This window comes from Musca vetustissima, unplaced genomic scaffold (assembly GCF_032173495.1).
Source record: "Musca vetustissima isolate MV318-11 ecotype Yass unplaced genomic scaffold, APGP_CSIRO_Mvet_v1 utg7192, whole genome shotgun sequence".
NCBI classification, from domain to species: Eukaryota; Metazoa; Arthropoda; class Insecta; order Diptera; family Muscidae; genus Musca; species Musca vetustissima.
The window spans coordinates 18,268-31,459 of NW_026880622.1; the positions used below are offsets into that span (position 1 = coordinate 18,268).

Genomic DNA, 13,192 nt, shown 5'->3' on the forward strand with positions numbered 1-13,192 from the left:
AATTTTCAAGGGAGGGAATTCTAAAAAAATGAATATTTTTTGTTTCCATTTCATGGTTTCTTATTGTGTAACTCGTAGATCTAAAAAATGTGAGAAATCAGTCCAAGTTTGTTTTTGTTTTGTTTTTTTTTTTCGTATTTTTTGTTTATCCATAAAAATTAAAAAAAAAAATATTTTGTAATATTAATTATTTTTATATAATATTTATAACATTATTGTATTTTCATTTATATATTCATATATATAGTAGTAGTTGTTGTTGTGGTTGATGATTTTTTTAATAGTTATTTTTTGTTTTTGGATAAAATCTTAAGAAACGTAAATAAAAAAGAAAAGCCAAAGTTTGTAAGAATGTATTTTATGGTTAATATTTTTTGTTTCATGTTTTTTTTTTGTATGTAAGTATACATATAAATATATTTTTAATTTTTGTTTTTCGTTTTTTTTGTTTTCTTTCTTAATAATTTTTGTTTTCTTGTTTAGTTCACCGGGACTGTTTTGAGGGAAATAGTTTTTTTCAGGTCAGCAGGAAGTTGTAAACAATGTTTATTTCTTTCTCTCTTGCTCTTGTTTTTGTTTATATACTCTTGGTATATATTATATATGTGTTTTATTTTTTAAATATAAATTTGATTTTGTTGTTGTTGTGGTTTTGTTTTTACATCATACTTTGAAGTTATTAACATTATCGCTCAACCTAAATATACATACTATGGTATAAGTAAGTAATAATCATAATAATAAACACATTTTGTTTAACAATCTTTACTCTCAGTTTTGTTTTATGTATATGTTGTTGTGAGTGTGTGTGTTATTCTTTTGTTGGAACAGAAAAAAAGTTGTAACATCATTGCAAAAATAAAGTTTTCTTAAAACAAAAATTTGATGTAAAGTGGTTGGGTGGTATGCATCCCATGCATCATAAAAAATTTAAACAATATTGAAATCTTTTCATAAGGATTGACACCCTTGTGATGAAAAATAAATTCTCTAAAAAATTCATTCTAAAAAATATATAAAAATGATAACAATCTCCCACAGAAAAAAGGAGCCAAAACAATTCCCTAGTTAATATGTATGTACAATTTTTTTTTGATGAAAAACGAGATCTGAAAATCTAAAATGATATACTCAAATTTTAAAAAGTAAATACCTTTGTGAAAATATCTGTGGAAAAAAAGCTGCATGTTAATGTCATGATCTTATGGTAAATTTAAAAACCGTCTAGGAAAACCACCTCCACATTATCTTTAAACTACACTGACTAGATACAAATATTTAAAGATAATATCCAGTTGACATTTGACACATTCCTAACAACTTTACATCCCCCTTTTCCTGTTTTATAAAAAAGGTTAACAATGTAATTTTCTTCTTTAAGAAAACATTCGAAAAAACAATGATGTCTTATGAAAAAGAAAAATAAACTATGATGAGGCTAAAAGAAAACAAAACATAAAAATAAATCGTAACTGCCAATTTAACTGGATGTCTTCTATTGCAAGTCATGATCGGCAAATGCAATAACTGCTTCGGTTACACCCACTTCGCCTTCGCCAATGTTATCTTCAACATCATCGTCGTCATCAAGATCATCTTCCTCCTCACCATTACCACCATTACCACCATCATCAACATCGTCGTCGTCATGGTTAATTAACAGCTATTGCTATGCACTATCGGACTGCATTGACAGACTCATATCCTGACCATAATCACCGCCATTTGGTGTGGAAGCTGCTGTGGCAGGTGGTGATGTCGATGAGGTGGCCAGCGCCGTATTGATGGACGTTGAGGTGGTAGCTTGTTGTATCGCTGTCACCAGACCTGATGTGTGTGCCAACGATTCTTGTGCCGCCTTTTCGGCCTGGGCCGCCTGCAGGTGCGACTGCACCGAGGGTGGAATGGGATGAACGTCCCAAATCTCTTCGAGGAATTTTGGCAGTTTGCGATTCTTCAGCTTCAGGGAGAAACACATTTCTGCATTCTGATTACCCAGTGTCCGCAGTTCGGTTAATATGGATAGCAGTTTAGCAAAGAATACGAGACTCATGGGATCGCCGCAATGGCGATTAAGTATGTAAATGCGGAGTGTATCGATGTAGTAACTTTGTATCGCTTCGACTAGTTCGGCTTCTTCGAGACCCGGCCGATCGGAAAAGATCACAATGGCAGTGAGTAAAGCATATTCGACATTGTCCACCTTCATGGCGTACATTTGTCGACAGAAATGCAGCAAGTCCTCAATATTATCAGCCATGCCAGCCATTTTGTACGAGTCACGGGTATACGATCGATTATTGGCAAAGAATATCGAATCGGAACTGTGATCGTAACGACGAGCCATTCTTAACATCATAACTTCCGATGAGCAGGCCTGCAAAAAAGAATATATGAAATTATTTATTATTATAAAGAAGGCACAGAAATATTTTCCTGATTAATTACCGACCTTTAACAGAGTAATTTGATCTTCTTGTGGTATTTTGGTAAACGCTGGCAAACCCTTGGCAAATTCCACAATTAATTGTACTGTGAGTATAGTGATTTCAGTTATATGACGAAAACTCACATCCGTTTGACTTTCATTTTCATCAGGTGAACTCTGAAAAAGATAATGAATACCAAAAACACAATGTTTAATAAAGTGTTCCAAATTGGAATCGCAAATAAAGCATCCTTATTTTACTTGTATAGTTTGGCATGAGTAAATTAAAAAAGAGATATATTCAGATAAAAATATGTAATAAATATTATTTTAAATATGCGTTTCAAAAAATGTCTGGTTTGAGTTGCTCTAATATTTTATTATTGAATAATTAGTGGGATATATTCATATTCTAGCCAACGGCAATAAAATGTGTTATTTGGCCGTTTTTACATTGTTTACTTTTAACTAACTGCTGTCTATCACGGCCTACCTCAACTATAATGCGTTCCGGTTAAAATTATTTACTAATGACATATTCTAACGTAAATAAATACTAACGTTGATTTAGTAAACGTTTTTTTCTCTTCTAATTTAAGGGTCAATTCGAGGGTTACTAAATACAAATTTCAAATATTTCCCTTACTCGCTTTTATTGTAACTACGAAAAAAATAAATGTTCTGAATTTAGGACCGGTTTCAATGTTAGTAAAATTTAGTTTTTAAACTATTAAAACTTCCACACATAAACTATTTAAACTAAAAAAAGTAACATCAACTGTCAACTTACCATTATACGTTTGAGATCTTCCTCGGATGGCTGTTCATAGCCATCTTGATACCATATTAATTTATATATAACTGCCAATTGATTGTACGTTAGAGGAGGTATATTTCGAGCCTGACATTTTGCCAAAATGTCTTCAGGTAACAGCTAAAATAACAACAAAAAATACAAATTAGTAAAAATACAAAATTACTAACTTAAAAAAATAAACAAAATAAACATCTGACATGCCATTAACAACTTACCGGACATGTGGGATGTGTTGGCGGTTCACAGGTCATCAAATCGAGTATCTCCTTTTTGATAACATCTGTGGCACCAATACTCGTCTGCAGTTTATCCTTTTCTTTTTGCGCTTTCTTTTCGCGCCGTTTCATTGCACACTGGTTTTCGGGTACTACACACTCCGGTCGCATACCAACGGCCAGACATTTTTTCAGACGGCACTCCTGGCATTTACGTCGCATGTACATGTCCATTTCACAGGCATGACCGAATTTACAGCAATAGACTGCATTTTTGGTAACACTCCGCCGGAAGAAACCCTTACAACCCTCACACGTGAGAGCATTGTAGTGATAACCGGATGCCCTATCGCCACACACCAGGCACAGTTCTTCTTGTAGGCGGGGCGCGGGACCTTTTTTGATTTTCTTAACATCACTGGCATCGCTGGTGGAGAAGCCATTGAGACTACTTGAAGGTGATAGATCATCTCGTCCTGTAAATGAAATAAGACAAGAAAATAAAAAATATAAGTAAAAATAGTTTACAATAAAATATTTTAAAAATAAAGCTTCACTGAAATCTCAAATCTCTTGGTGTTAATTTAAATATTTGAAGGTTTTATTCGCATTCCAAATACGATTAGAATTACAAATTGATCTTTTATGTATATGACCAACAAAATATGCATTACAGGGGGAAATTGTGTGCTGGTCTGTTTTTAGCCGGCTCTCTCTCACTTTGAAATCTGTTTCATGACGTCAATAGTATTTTTTTTTGTTATAACAACTGGTTATTTTTAAAACTACACACACTGAAATCAAATATTTTGTTGCGTATCAAATAGACATACAACAATTCATGTACATGACATTTAGGAATAATAATTTACATTAATTGATCAACGAGAATAACCAAGCGAAAACAAATAAATAAGATCATACACTAGTTTGACAATCAGCTGATGGTGAAATATATCTCAATAATTTGTTTAATTTTATTATCAGTTGAATTGTGATCCCAGAGGTTTAAGGTGTGACCCTCCAACTATACGAAATTTGTAAGAGGTGTAAACACGCCATATATCCTCAGAAAAGTTACAGTTATTTCATAATGGCGAAATTTTTTTTTAGCAATAAAAGCCAATTTAAAAAATATGTAAAATAGAGGTCGAAATGTAATATCGGCCGATTTTACACAGTTGATTGCTGTTCATGGCCTAGCTTTACTAAAAGGCGTTCCAAAAAGTACTGATTTTAGTAAATCCAATGAGTTTATATTGTCACTTCCATTGCTGATATGTCAAATAAATCCTCAAAGCCTACAAAAAGTTCTAATGTACAAATCATTTTAAGTAAATTCAATTTCTAACAATTGAATTGGCACAAAATAAGAAACATTTGAAACAAAGAGAAAGGATGTGTTTATTTTATTAAAATACACCATAAACCAGCTATGCTTATCCATTCCCTATATCTTCAATTGTATTATAATTTTTGGTGAATATCCATATAAATCTAATTTGAAACTGTAGTTGTTCATGCATTTTATGTAAAAGTATTTAAATATGTAAAAGTATTTAAATATGTAAAAGTATTTAAAATTATAACAGTCAATATGCATAGATATGTATCTATATGCATATAAAATGATATACAAATATTACATTCTATACCCATTTTGTAGACAATTTGTGTCCAGAGGAACATGATTATGGTGTTTTTCAAGCACAGCGAACAAATAGTATACCAGGGAATACAAAAAATGACTATGTTGAAGATGTTTACATACATAAATGTGTACAAACGTGCATACATATAGTTGCTGCGACAGCTTTTGCCAAAGATATATAGAGTATATGCACTTGAACTGCATTCACACATATGTACACACATGTAAACTTGTACATTGAATGTAATTATCTACAAGATATCGTCTATTTATTCCCCGGTACAAATTGTACAATTGTTGTAAAGCAAACCTCCATCATCGTGCTGCTTTATTTGTAACATAGCCCAGCTAGCTGAGCTACAGCCATATAAATTCACTTGTATGTCTGTATGTCAGATATGCACATGTGGAGAGTGTTTTGTCATCATTATCATCATCGTCGTTGTCGTCGTCGTCATTATCATCATCAACAACATCGGTGGTTGCACTTGAAGGCAAACTACTCTCGTGCAAATGTCAGCCAAAAGCCAGCCAGCCATCCATCCAGTCTTTAACTATTTTGGATTATATCTATGGGTATATAATACTAGATACATATATACATACAGTCCCCTATACTATTACATATAGAGTATGTGTGCTTGTGTGTCATGTTGTTATTGCTCTCTAGCACCAAAATGCCCTTCACCTCTGTTGTGTCGTGGTATTTCTTTTCATTTTGCTTTTTTGCATTTTCCTTTTCTCCTCTGCACTTTTTCTGGTGTGCAATTTTTCCATTTGGTTTTTTATGTTTACATTTGTATGTGTGTAGCCGAATAATGCACGTGCATGACGTGCTGGGTGCTATGAAAAGTTTATTGACGTATATTTTTTCTGTTTGTGTGTGTGTGTGTGCCACAACGACCGAAAGACCAACAAACCCACCAAACGAATTGCAGCAGCGTCAGTGGCAACAACAGCAACCACCACCAGTAGCAGCAACAGCAACAACAGCTTTGGAAAATAGGCTCATTTTTGCTGCTCCAGGCCTTTGCTTACATGCTCTCTTCTGCCTCCGCTCTACTTCCCAAGCCACACCAAGAAAAGTTCAGTGGGCAAAAAAAAAAGTAGAAACAAAAAACATGAGAAACGTGTACATCAGCAGCAGAAGAAAAAGTGGGAAAACTTGGCTCAAGCACGTTTTTATTTTGCTATGTGGCTGGCTTTGTGCAGAGATGGCAAGCAGGCAGTCAGGCAGCATGGGATATATGGCCATTATGCCACTTTCCATTCCACGGCTTACAAGGCAGAAGAAAATGAAAAACCCCATCCATCTATCCAACAAACAAAATGAAATGAAAAATAAGAAAACTGCAACAACCACCATGGATGGATGGCAAAAATGGAAAGGAAAATCCAATGAGAAAGAAGCCAGGCCAGCCAGAGCAACATCAACCAACCATCCAGCCAGCCAGCAACTGCAATTTGTGGCAGCACGTCGTTGTACAGCAACAATTTTGCCATGTTGCATTATTTCACATTTTTATGATAATGTGGTGGGTTAATGGAGCGCCAAATGGCATACCCACCCCACTCCCGAGGCTTAAACTGCCACCCAGTTTTTTCGTTTTCTTCTTCTTGTGGGAAAGGCAATGGAAATCCACAAGAAAAAAAAATAAGCTTAGCAAAATTGATCTTATTTCTTTCTACCAAGCCAAGACTGGCTACCTACATCATCTGCATATTAAATTGCATGCCACTAATGTATGTATGCAGCACGCCAGATTATTATGTTTGGATGTCGACCACATGTTTAGAGATTTTCCTCACTTTAACTTCACACTCTATGGTTTTTTTTGGTTGCGGCTTCAGATTTTCCTTTTTCTTCTGCGGCTGGTTGCATGCACGAGTGTGAGAAGATTGTGATGTTTTGCGGTGGCAAGCGGGCATTCATGTGTGCAATATAATACCATCATCATCTGCAGCAGCAGTACCAGCAACAACACAACAACTTTCTCTTTGCAACACAAACCGATATTGTTATGGCAGCACAAAAAAACTGCAACAACAACAAAGCTAATAACTGCAATTGCAACATTCACCAGGCAAGATTTCAAGTTTCTGCATGTTTTGGTTTTATTGTTGTTGTTGTTGTGGCATGCTGTGAAACCAGTACCAAGAAATATAATTAACATTGAAAGAAATACAATGATCACCAACGTCATCACCTTCACTATTAATAAAATAACAAAAACCAAAAATTGGTTGATGACAGTAATCACTTGCTATTGGTGCAAATAATAATAATTAATTTATTTTACAAATTGCATATTTTCAAATGATAGTTGATGTGTTTACACTATTAACATAGTGTAAACACGCCCCAAACCTTGATCATGTGAGTTATGTTTGCAAATGTCACAGAGAGAGTAACTGTTGCGCAAACGTCTGTCTCGCAGAGTAACTAATGGTATAGTGTAAATACGCCCCAGCCAGATTATGTGATTTATAGTTTGCAAATATCACAGAGAGTAACTGTTGTGTTGCCGTGATGACATTTTATTCTCAATATGCAGGCTCCTTCAATTTAACCCTGTGACAAGTGGCAAAAATGGCTATTTGTAACTATTTTCGTTTTTATTTAATAAAATAGTAAATAAGTCGAATCTTTACTTATGCCATTTTGCTTTTTGTGCAAGACAATGCAAGTTTACAGCAAAACACACACAATAAGCCTATAAAGATTTTCACTTGGGTTTCACATATACAGCAGTACTTGGTGGAGTGGTTGTTGCCTGCCAGCTTTTTTGTTGGCTTGTTATATTTATAACTACTGATCTCATGCCCCCTTAAGTTTGTAACAAAGTGAATACAACATAAATAAACACACATATCTAGTTTTTGTTGTTTTGTGTGTATGTATGTAAGAGTAGCATGAAAATGCATTCATTATATCTGGAGTAGATAGAGGGTAAATATACAAGTTGTCCTAGGCTATTATCTTTTTTAGTTGTTGTTGCTGTATTTGGTGTATGGAGAAGAGGCTGGTTTGAGTGGTTGCTTGCTGACTTGCCGGTCTTCCAGCCAGTTTAGCAGTCAGCCAGCCTGCCATCCAACCAGCCTGCATAATTTTACAATGTTACCTATTTTGTTGTTAGATTTTTCTTTCGTGAGTTTGTGTGTGTATTTTTAATGAATGTCAAATCAAGTCAATAACAAGGTTTTTTTTTAAGAGAAACTTGTACAATGTTGATAGTACATGAGGGGCAAACATTATGTATACATATATAGGCTGTAACATATACCCCCATGTGCACTATTTTATATGCATATCATTACATATATTTAGATGAAAAAAATAAAAAAGTCAAAAGTTGTTTAGTGCTATGCTTTTTCTAGAGAATTTATATATGTACGTGTATATGTATTGCATGGTTTACATTTTATTTTTTTAGATCCTTTGCCAATATACTAACATATAATAGAGTCCTTAGTTGAAATGAAAATATAGATATGTGGCCAGGTGACTTGAAATAATTTTATTTTTAATTAAAAATTCATTGGAGTTCAACAGGGTTACAGAATTTTCAAAACATTGTACGTATATCTAGTTGAAAATTAAGTCTAAAAATATAATAACTAATACGTGCTATGTTCCCTATAAGTATATATACATTTGAATCATACATATTTCTTCGTTTATTAACTTGAAAATATTAGGCAATTTTTATACTTTTTAAAGTATTAATCTATGTACAAATAATAAATTTGATGTGTGGCCACATAGCTTAAAATCATTAACAGCTGATTGAATCTAGAAAATAACATATTGTTTGTTATTTTTGTATATTTGAGAAAATAATTGCTTTGAAGACCCCAACTCTTTAATAAAATAATAAAACAGAACAATATGGAAATCTCATGAAAAATTTAAGATTAGCTTTCTTGGGTACCATTTTTAACATATCAAATTTGTTGAGTAAAATGTTACTACTTTTTGTTAGAGAGAGGTTTTTTCGGTAAGAAGCTGCAAAAATGTTTAAAGTTAATTCGTTTTTAATTTTTCTATTCCATATGTGGCCATACAGCCATTGACATCGGTCATTGACATCGGTCAGCTGACTCCTTTTTAGTGATAAATATGAACTCCTTAATTTTGCCGTATGGCAAAATGCATTACATCCTTAGCTAAAGCGTTGCTATTGTTATTTTTACAACATTGAAATCAACCAATTGATGCCAATAATAAAACAATGTGGTTTTTGCAGTTGAAATCTTAAGTTGCATGGTCACAGATCAAATTTGGTATGTAGAAATCATATTTTTTAAAATTCATTGTTTATTTTTAAGACTATGTTTACATCAAATGAGTTTAATGAACATAAAAACAATTAATTTACAATTTACTTAAGCCACCTGGCCACATACCAAACTAGCTTGACAAATTCAAGAGAGTTTGCTAAAAATTAGTTGAAATGAGTTTTATTCAACATTTTATTTCAACTTGAAATTTCAATTACAGAATTTTTTTTTGTACTGTCTTTATGTGTAAAGGATTCTCTTGTTGTTGAAAAAAAAAATCATGACATACAAAAATTAGTATGAGGAGTTAAGGTAGGACCAACAAAAATACAATATTTGTTGTTTGCCTTGAGTTGTCATCAAAAAGAAGAAGAAAAAACAACAACAAAAATGGAAGAAAGAGAGTGGGAAACCTCCCTTTTGTATGGTTTGCTAGTTAAGATGAATGAATCTCAACTATGAATGGCAGAAACCGGGGTATGGGTGGGCTTGGTCATGGGAACAAGGATGTGAGAATGAAGTTTTTGTATTCGCTATACAGATATATGTAAATGAATGTCCTTTGCATACATATAGAATATCCATGACATTTGTAGTTGAGCGAGTCGCTGCTGCAGATGTTTTTGTCGTTTTTGGTGTTTGCATAGCATTGCAGCAGTGCAGGGAGTGTAAGTATGAGTGAACCTAGGTTAACATTTCCTACTTTTTGCATTGTTTTAAAACGCATGCGCATTTCATCATCATCACCATCCTTAGTAGCAGTAGCTGCAGCATAGCCCAACAAATCAATAATTTTGTATTTTGTATACGGCAAAGAGGAAAGACCGAAAAAATAGAAACTCATTGCCGCCATAACGTCCGTTTGTCTGAATGGCAGAAAATAAAAGAGAAAGAGAGAAGTGCACAAAGAATGGAAGAACAAATATATATATATATATATATATGCAAACGAAACAAGAGGCTTAAAAAAACTCCACACAAACACACATGGCTATGGTAAATATTAAATTCATGACTATCAGGGAGAGAAATAAAGAGTTTTAAGCAAACAAAAAATCAATACAGTAAAACTTCTTATTTGTTTTAAAAATAAATTTAAAATCAAATAAGAAAATCCCTCATAAAGTTTTGATAAAAAAATATTTTTTTTCAAAGTTTTGAGGTTTTATTTTAATACGATTTTGTTTTTTGAGTAAATCACCAATTACATTTATTTACATAATTATGATTAGATCTTACTTTCATTAAAATCATGTTTGGGCGCCATTTAGGCCAAAAAAATTGTATAATTATTTTGAACGCCTACAATTTATGATTTTGTAATATCAGAAAAAATACCGACCATAATTTAACATTAACTTTCTTATAAAGCTCAGTGAATGGTAATTCACTTTTGTGATGTAGCCCAGCAATAACTTGACCACCTTCATTCAACCGCACTATACCGAAATATAGACACCCACAATACTTTGCTGTTTACCTTCACAATAAACAAAATTAATTTCTAAAATGTTAAATGGTTTTTGTTGTTGTATTGGTACTTCCATTTAAAACAAAAGTATGTCAAGAAGTCAATTTTTTTTTAATTTCGAAAATCACAAGCATCTTAATTTTTTTTTGCAAATTTATGATGGACGTTTCTATGTTGAAATGTCACAAAAAACAAAAAAAAAAGTTGTTATCTACTTAAGTTATAAAATTGTTGAGGAAGGTACTCTAAGCAAAATTTTATTTTTTGTGGAGGACTTAATACTAAAGATTGTATCGTGGATGGGAGATTAAAAAGTATAAAAATATTTCATTTGCATAATTTGTTAAAAAATGGCGGAATAAAATACTTCAAATATAAAATTTTCAAACAAATTGTGGTACATATTATGAAAATTTGATGTGTGGCCAAGCAACTCTATGTTTACTGTGAACAGCTGATTGCTATCAAAATCCTTTTAAATGGGACATACAGATATATGACCTGGCAATTTATGGATATATTTTGATCGAGGATCTAGTTGAACAGCTGACTTCATTTATATGGCAAATTACGTTCCAATTCAAGACTTCATTGAACTGCTGATTCTGTTTAATTGCAAATGTCAACACTTTAATTTAACCCTGTGGCAAAATAAACAAAAATTGTTTTCGCTGATCCCAAAAGAAAATATATGGACATTTTTCCAACCCGTTTTCATCTTTCCCAGAATTCTGTCATTCAATTTCAGTGAACAGCTGATTGCAGTCAATAAAAGGTAACTCTTAATGTTCTTCCTGTGGCAAATGGCAAGGTTATTATAAACGAAGAAAATTCCTGACAGAAGTTCCCTATTGCAAAGATTTCATTTTTGATAACATTTCTCATCACTTATAAAAATTGATGACTCCATTTACATGGAGTCGTATATATTTGCATATATGCTTAAATTCGATGTGTGTTCGCATAGTGAAATGGTATTTCAATTCCAATGGTTGTTGTTGTTCTTTGCAAAGTCAATGAATGTGATTGTCGTTGCTGTCGTCTTCAGTTACATTAGAGCTCCACCACAAGCGAATTTAAAACGTATTTTCAAGGTTTTAATCCAGCTGAGTACAACATGAAGCACCACCTATGTGTCGGTAATAATACGCATAGCTTTGTTTTCATATTGTCGATGTTATATAGAAGTATGTATGTAGGTAGGTAGATATATAGGGAAAAGTAATTTGAAAATTGTAAGGAAAAAACTATAAATTTTACAGCCAAAACACAATGAAGGATTTACACGCAACAATAAGGCAATTTAGTGAAGATTTAATGTGTGTTACACTTTTTATTTCAACATCAGATTAAAAAAAGTAAATAAAAATGACTTCTTTAAAGTCAAAACACAATGACCGCTTTACACTTGACTTTTTAAACTTCAACCTCTGATTCAGAAACAAATCGAAATTTCCATAATAAAACCAAAACACAATGAAGGTCTTACACTTAGCATGGCAATAAGGATCTCTAATGAAGTTTTTATGGAGTAATTTCTCGAACTTTAACTTCAGATTTACAAATAAATAGACATTTCCATATTAAAGCCAAAACACAATGGAAGCTTTACTCTTAGCTTGACAATAAGGATATCTAATGAGGTTTTTATGGAGTTATTTCTTGAACTTCATCCTCAGATTTAGAAATAAATAGAAATTTCCATATTAAAGCCAAAACACAATGAAAGCTTTACTCTTAGCTTGACAAGAGGGCTCTTTAATGACATTTTTATTGGGTTTAACCATCGCACGTCAACCTTTGGTTTAGAAAAAAATTAAAATTATTATATTAAAGTCAAAACACAATAAAGGCTTTACACTTATCCTGACAATATGGATCTCTAATGCTGTTTTTAAGGGGGTTTCATCTCGCACTTCAACCTTAGATTTAGATAAATACATAAATTCCTGAATTAAAGTCCAAACACAATGAAGTCTTTACACTCGGCTTGGTAATAAGGATCGCTAATGAAGGTTTTTTGGGGATTACTCCTTTAAGTTAAACCTCAGATTTAGAAAAAATTAAAAGTTGTACAATTAAAGTCAAAACACAATGAAGGCTTTACACTTGGCTGGGAATAAGGAATTCAATTGAAGTTGTTATGGTAGCTACTCCTTCAACTGCAAGCTCATATGGTGAAAACATTTAAAAATCCACATATGTTAAAACACAATGAAGACTTTCAACTTAGCTTGACAATAGGGATCTTTAATGACCTTTCATGAAAATCCTTCCCTTTTCCTATTAATTTTTATACCTACCTCCTTCTTACATTAGTATGTGTGTG

At 32.7% G+C, this 13,192-nt stretch overlaps 1 protein-coding gene across 1 annotated transcript in view; it reads right to left on the minus strand.

Moving 5' to 3' along the window:
• Positions 1-1,655: 1,655 nt before the first annotated feature.
• The window catches only part of LOC133326329 (ecdysone receptor), a 47,334-nt gene continuing 35,797 nt past the window's right edge, over positions 1,656-13,192 (minus strand). The window contains exons 2-5 of the mRNA XM_061534997.1: positions 3,461-3,936; positions 3,219-3,362; positions 2,453-2,605; positions 1,656-2,377 (exon numbers count right to left, since the gene is read on the minus strand). Of these exons, the coding sequence (XP_061390981.1) occupies positions 1,670-2,377; positions 2,453-2,605; positions 3,219-3,362; positions 3,461-3,936 (1,481 nt within the window). The 3' untranslated portion in view covers positions 1,656-1,669. The remainder of the gene's footprint in view (positions 2,378-2,452; positions 2,606-3,218; positions 3,363-3,460; positions 3,937-13,192) is intronic.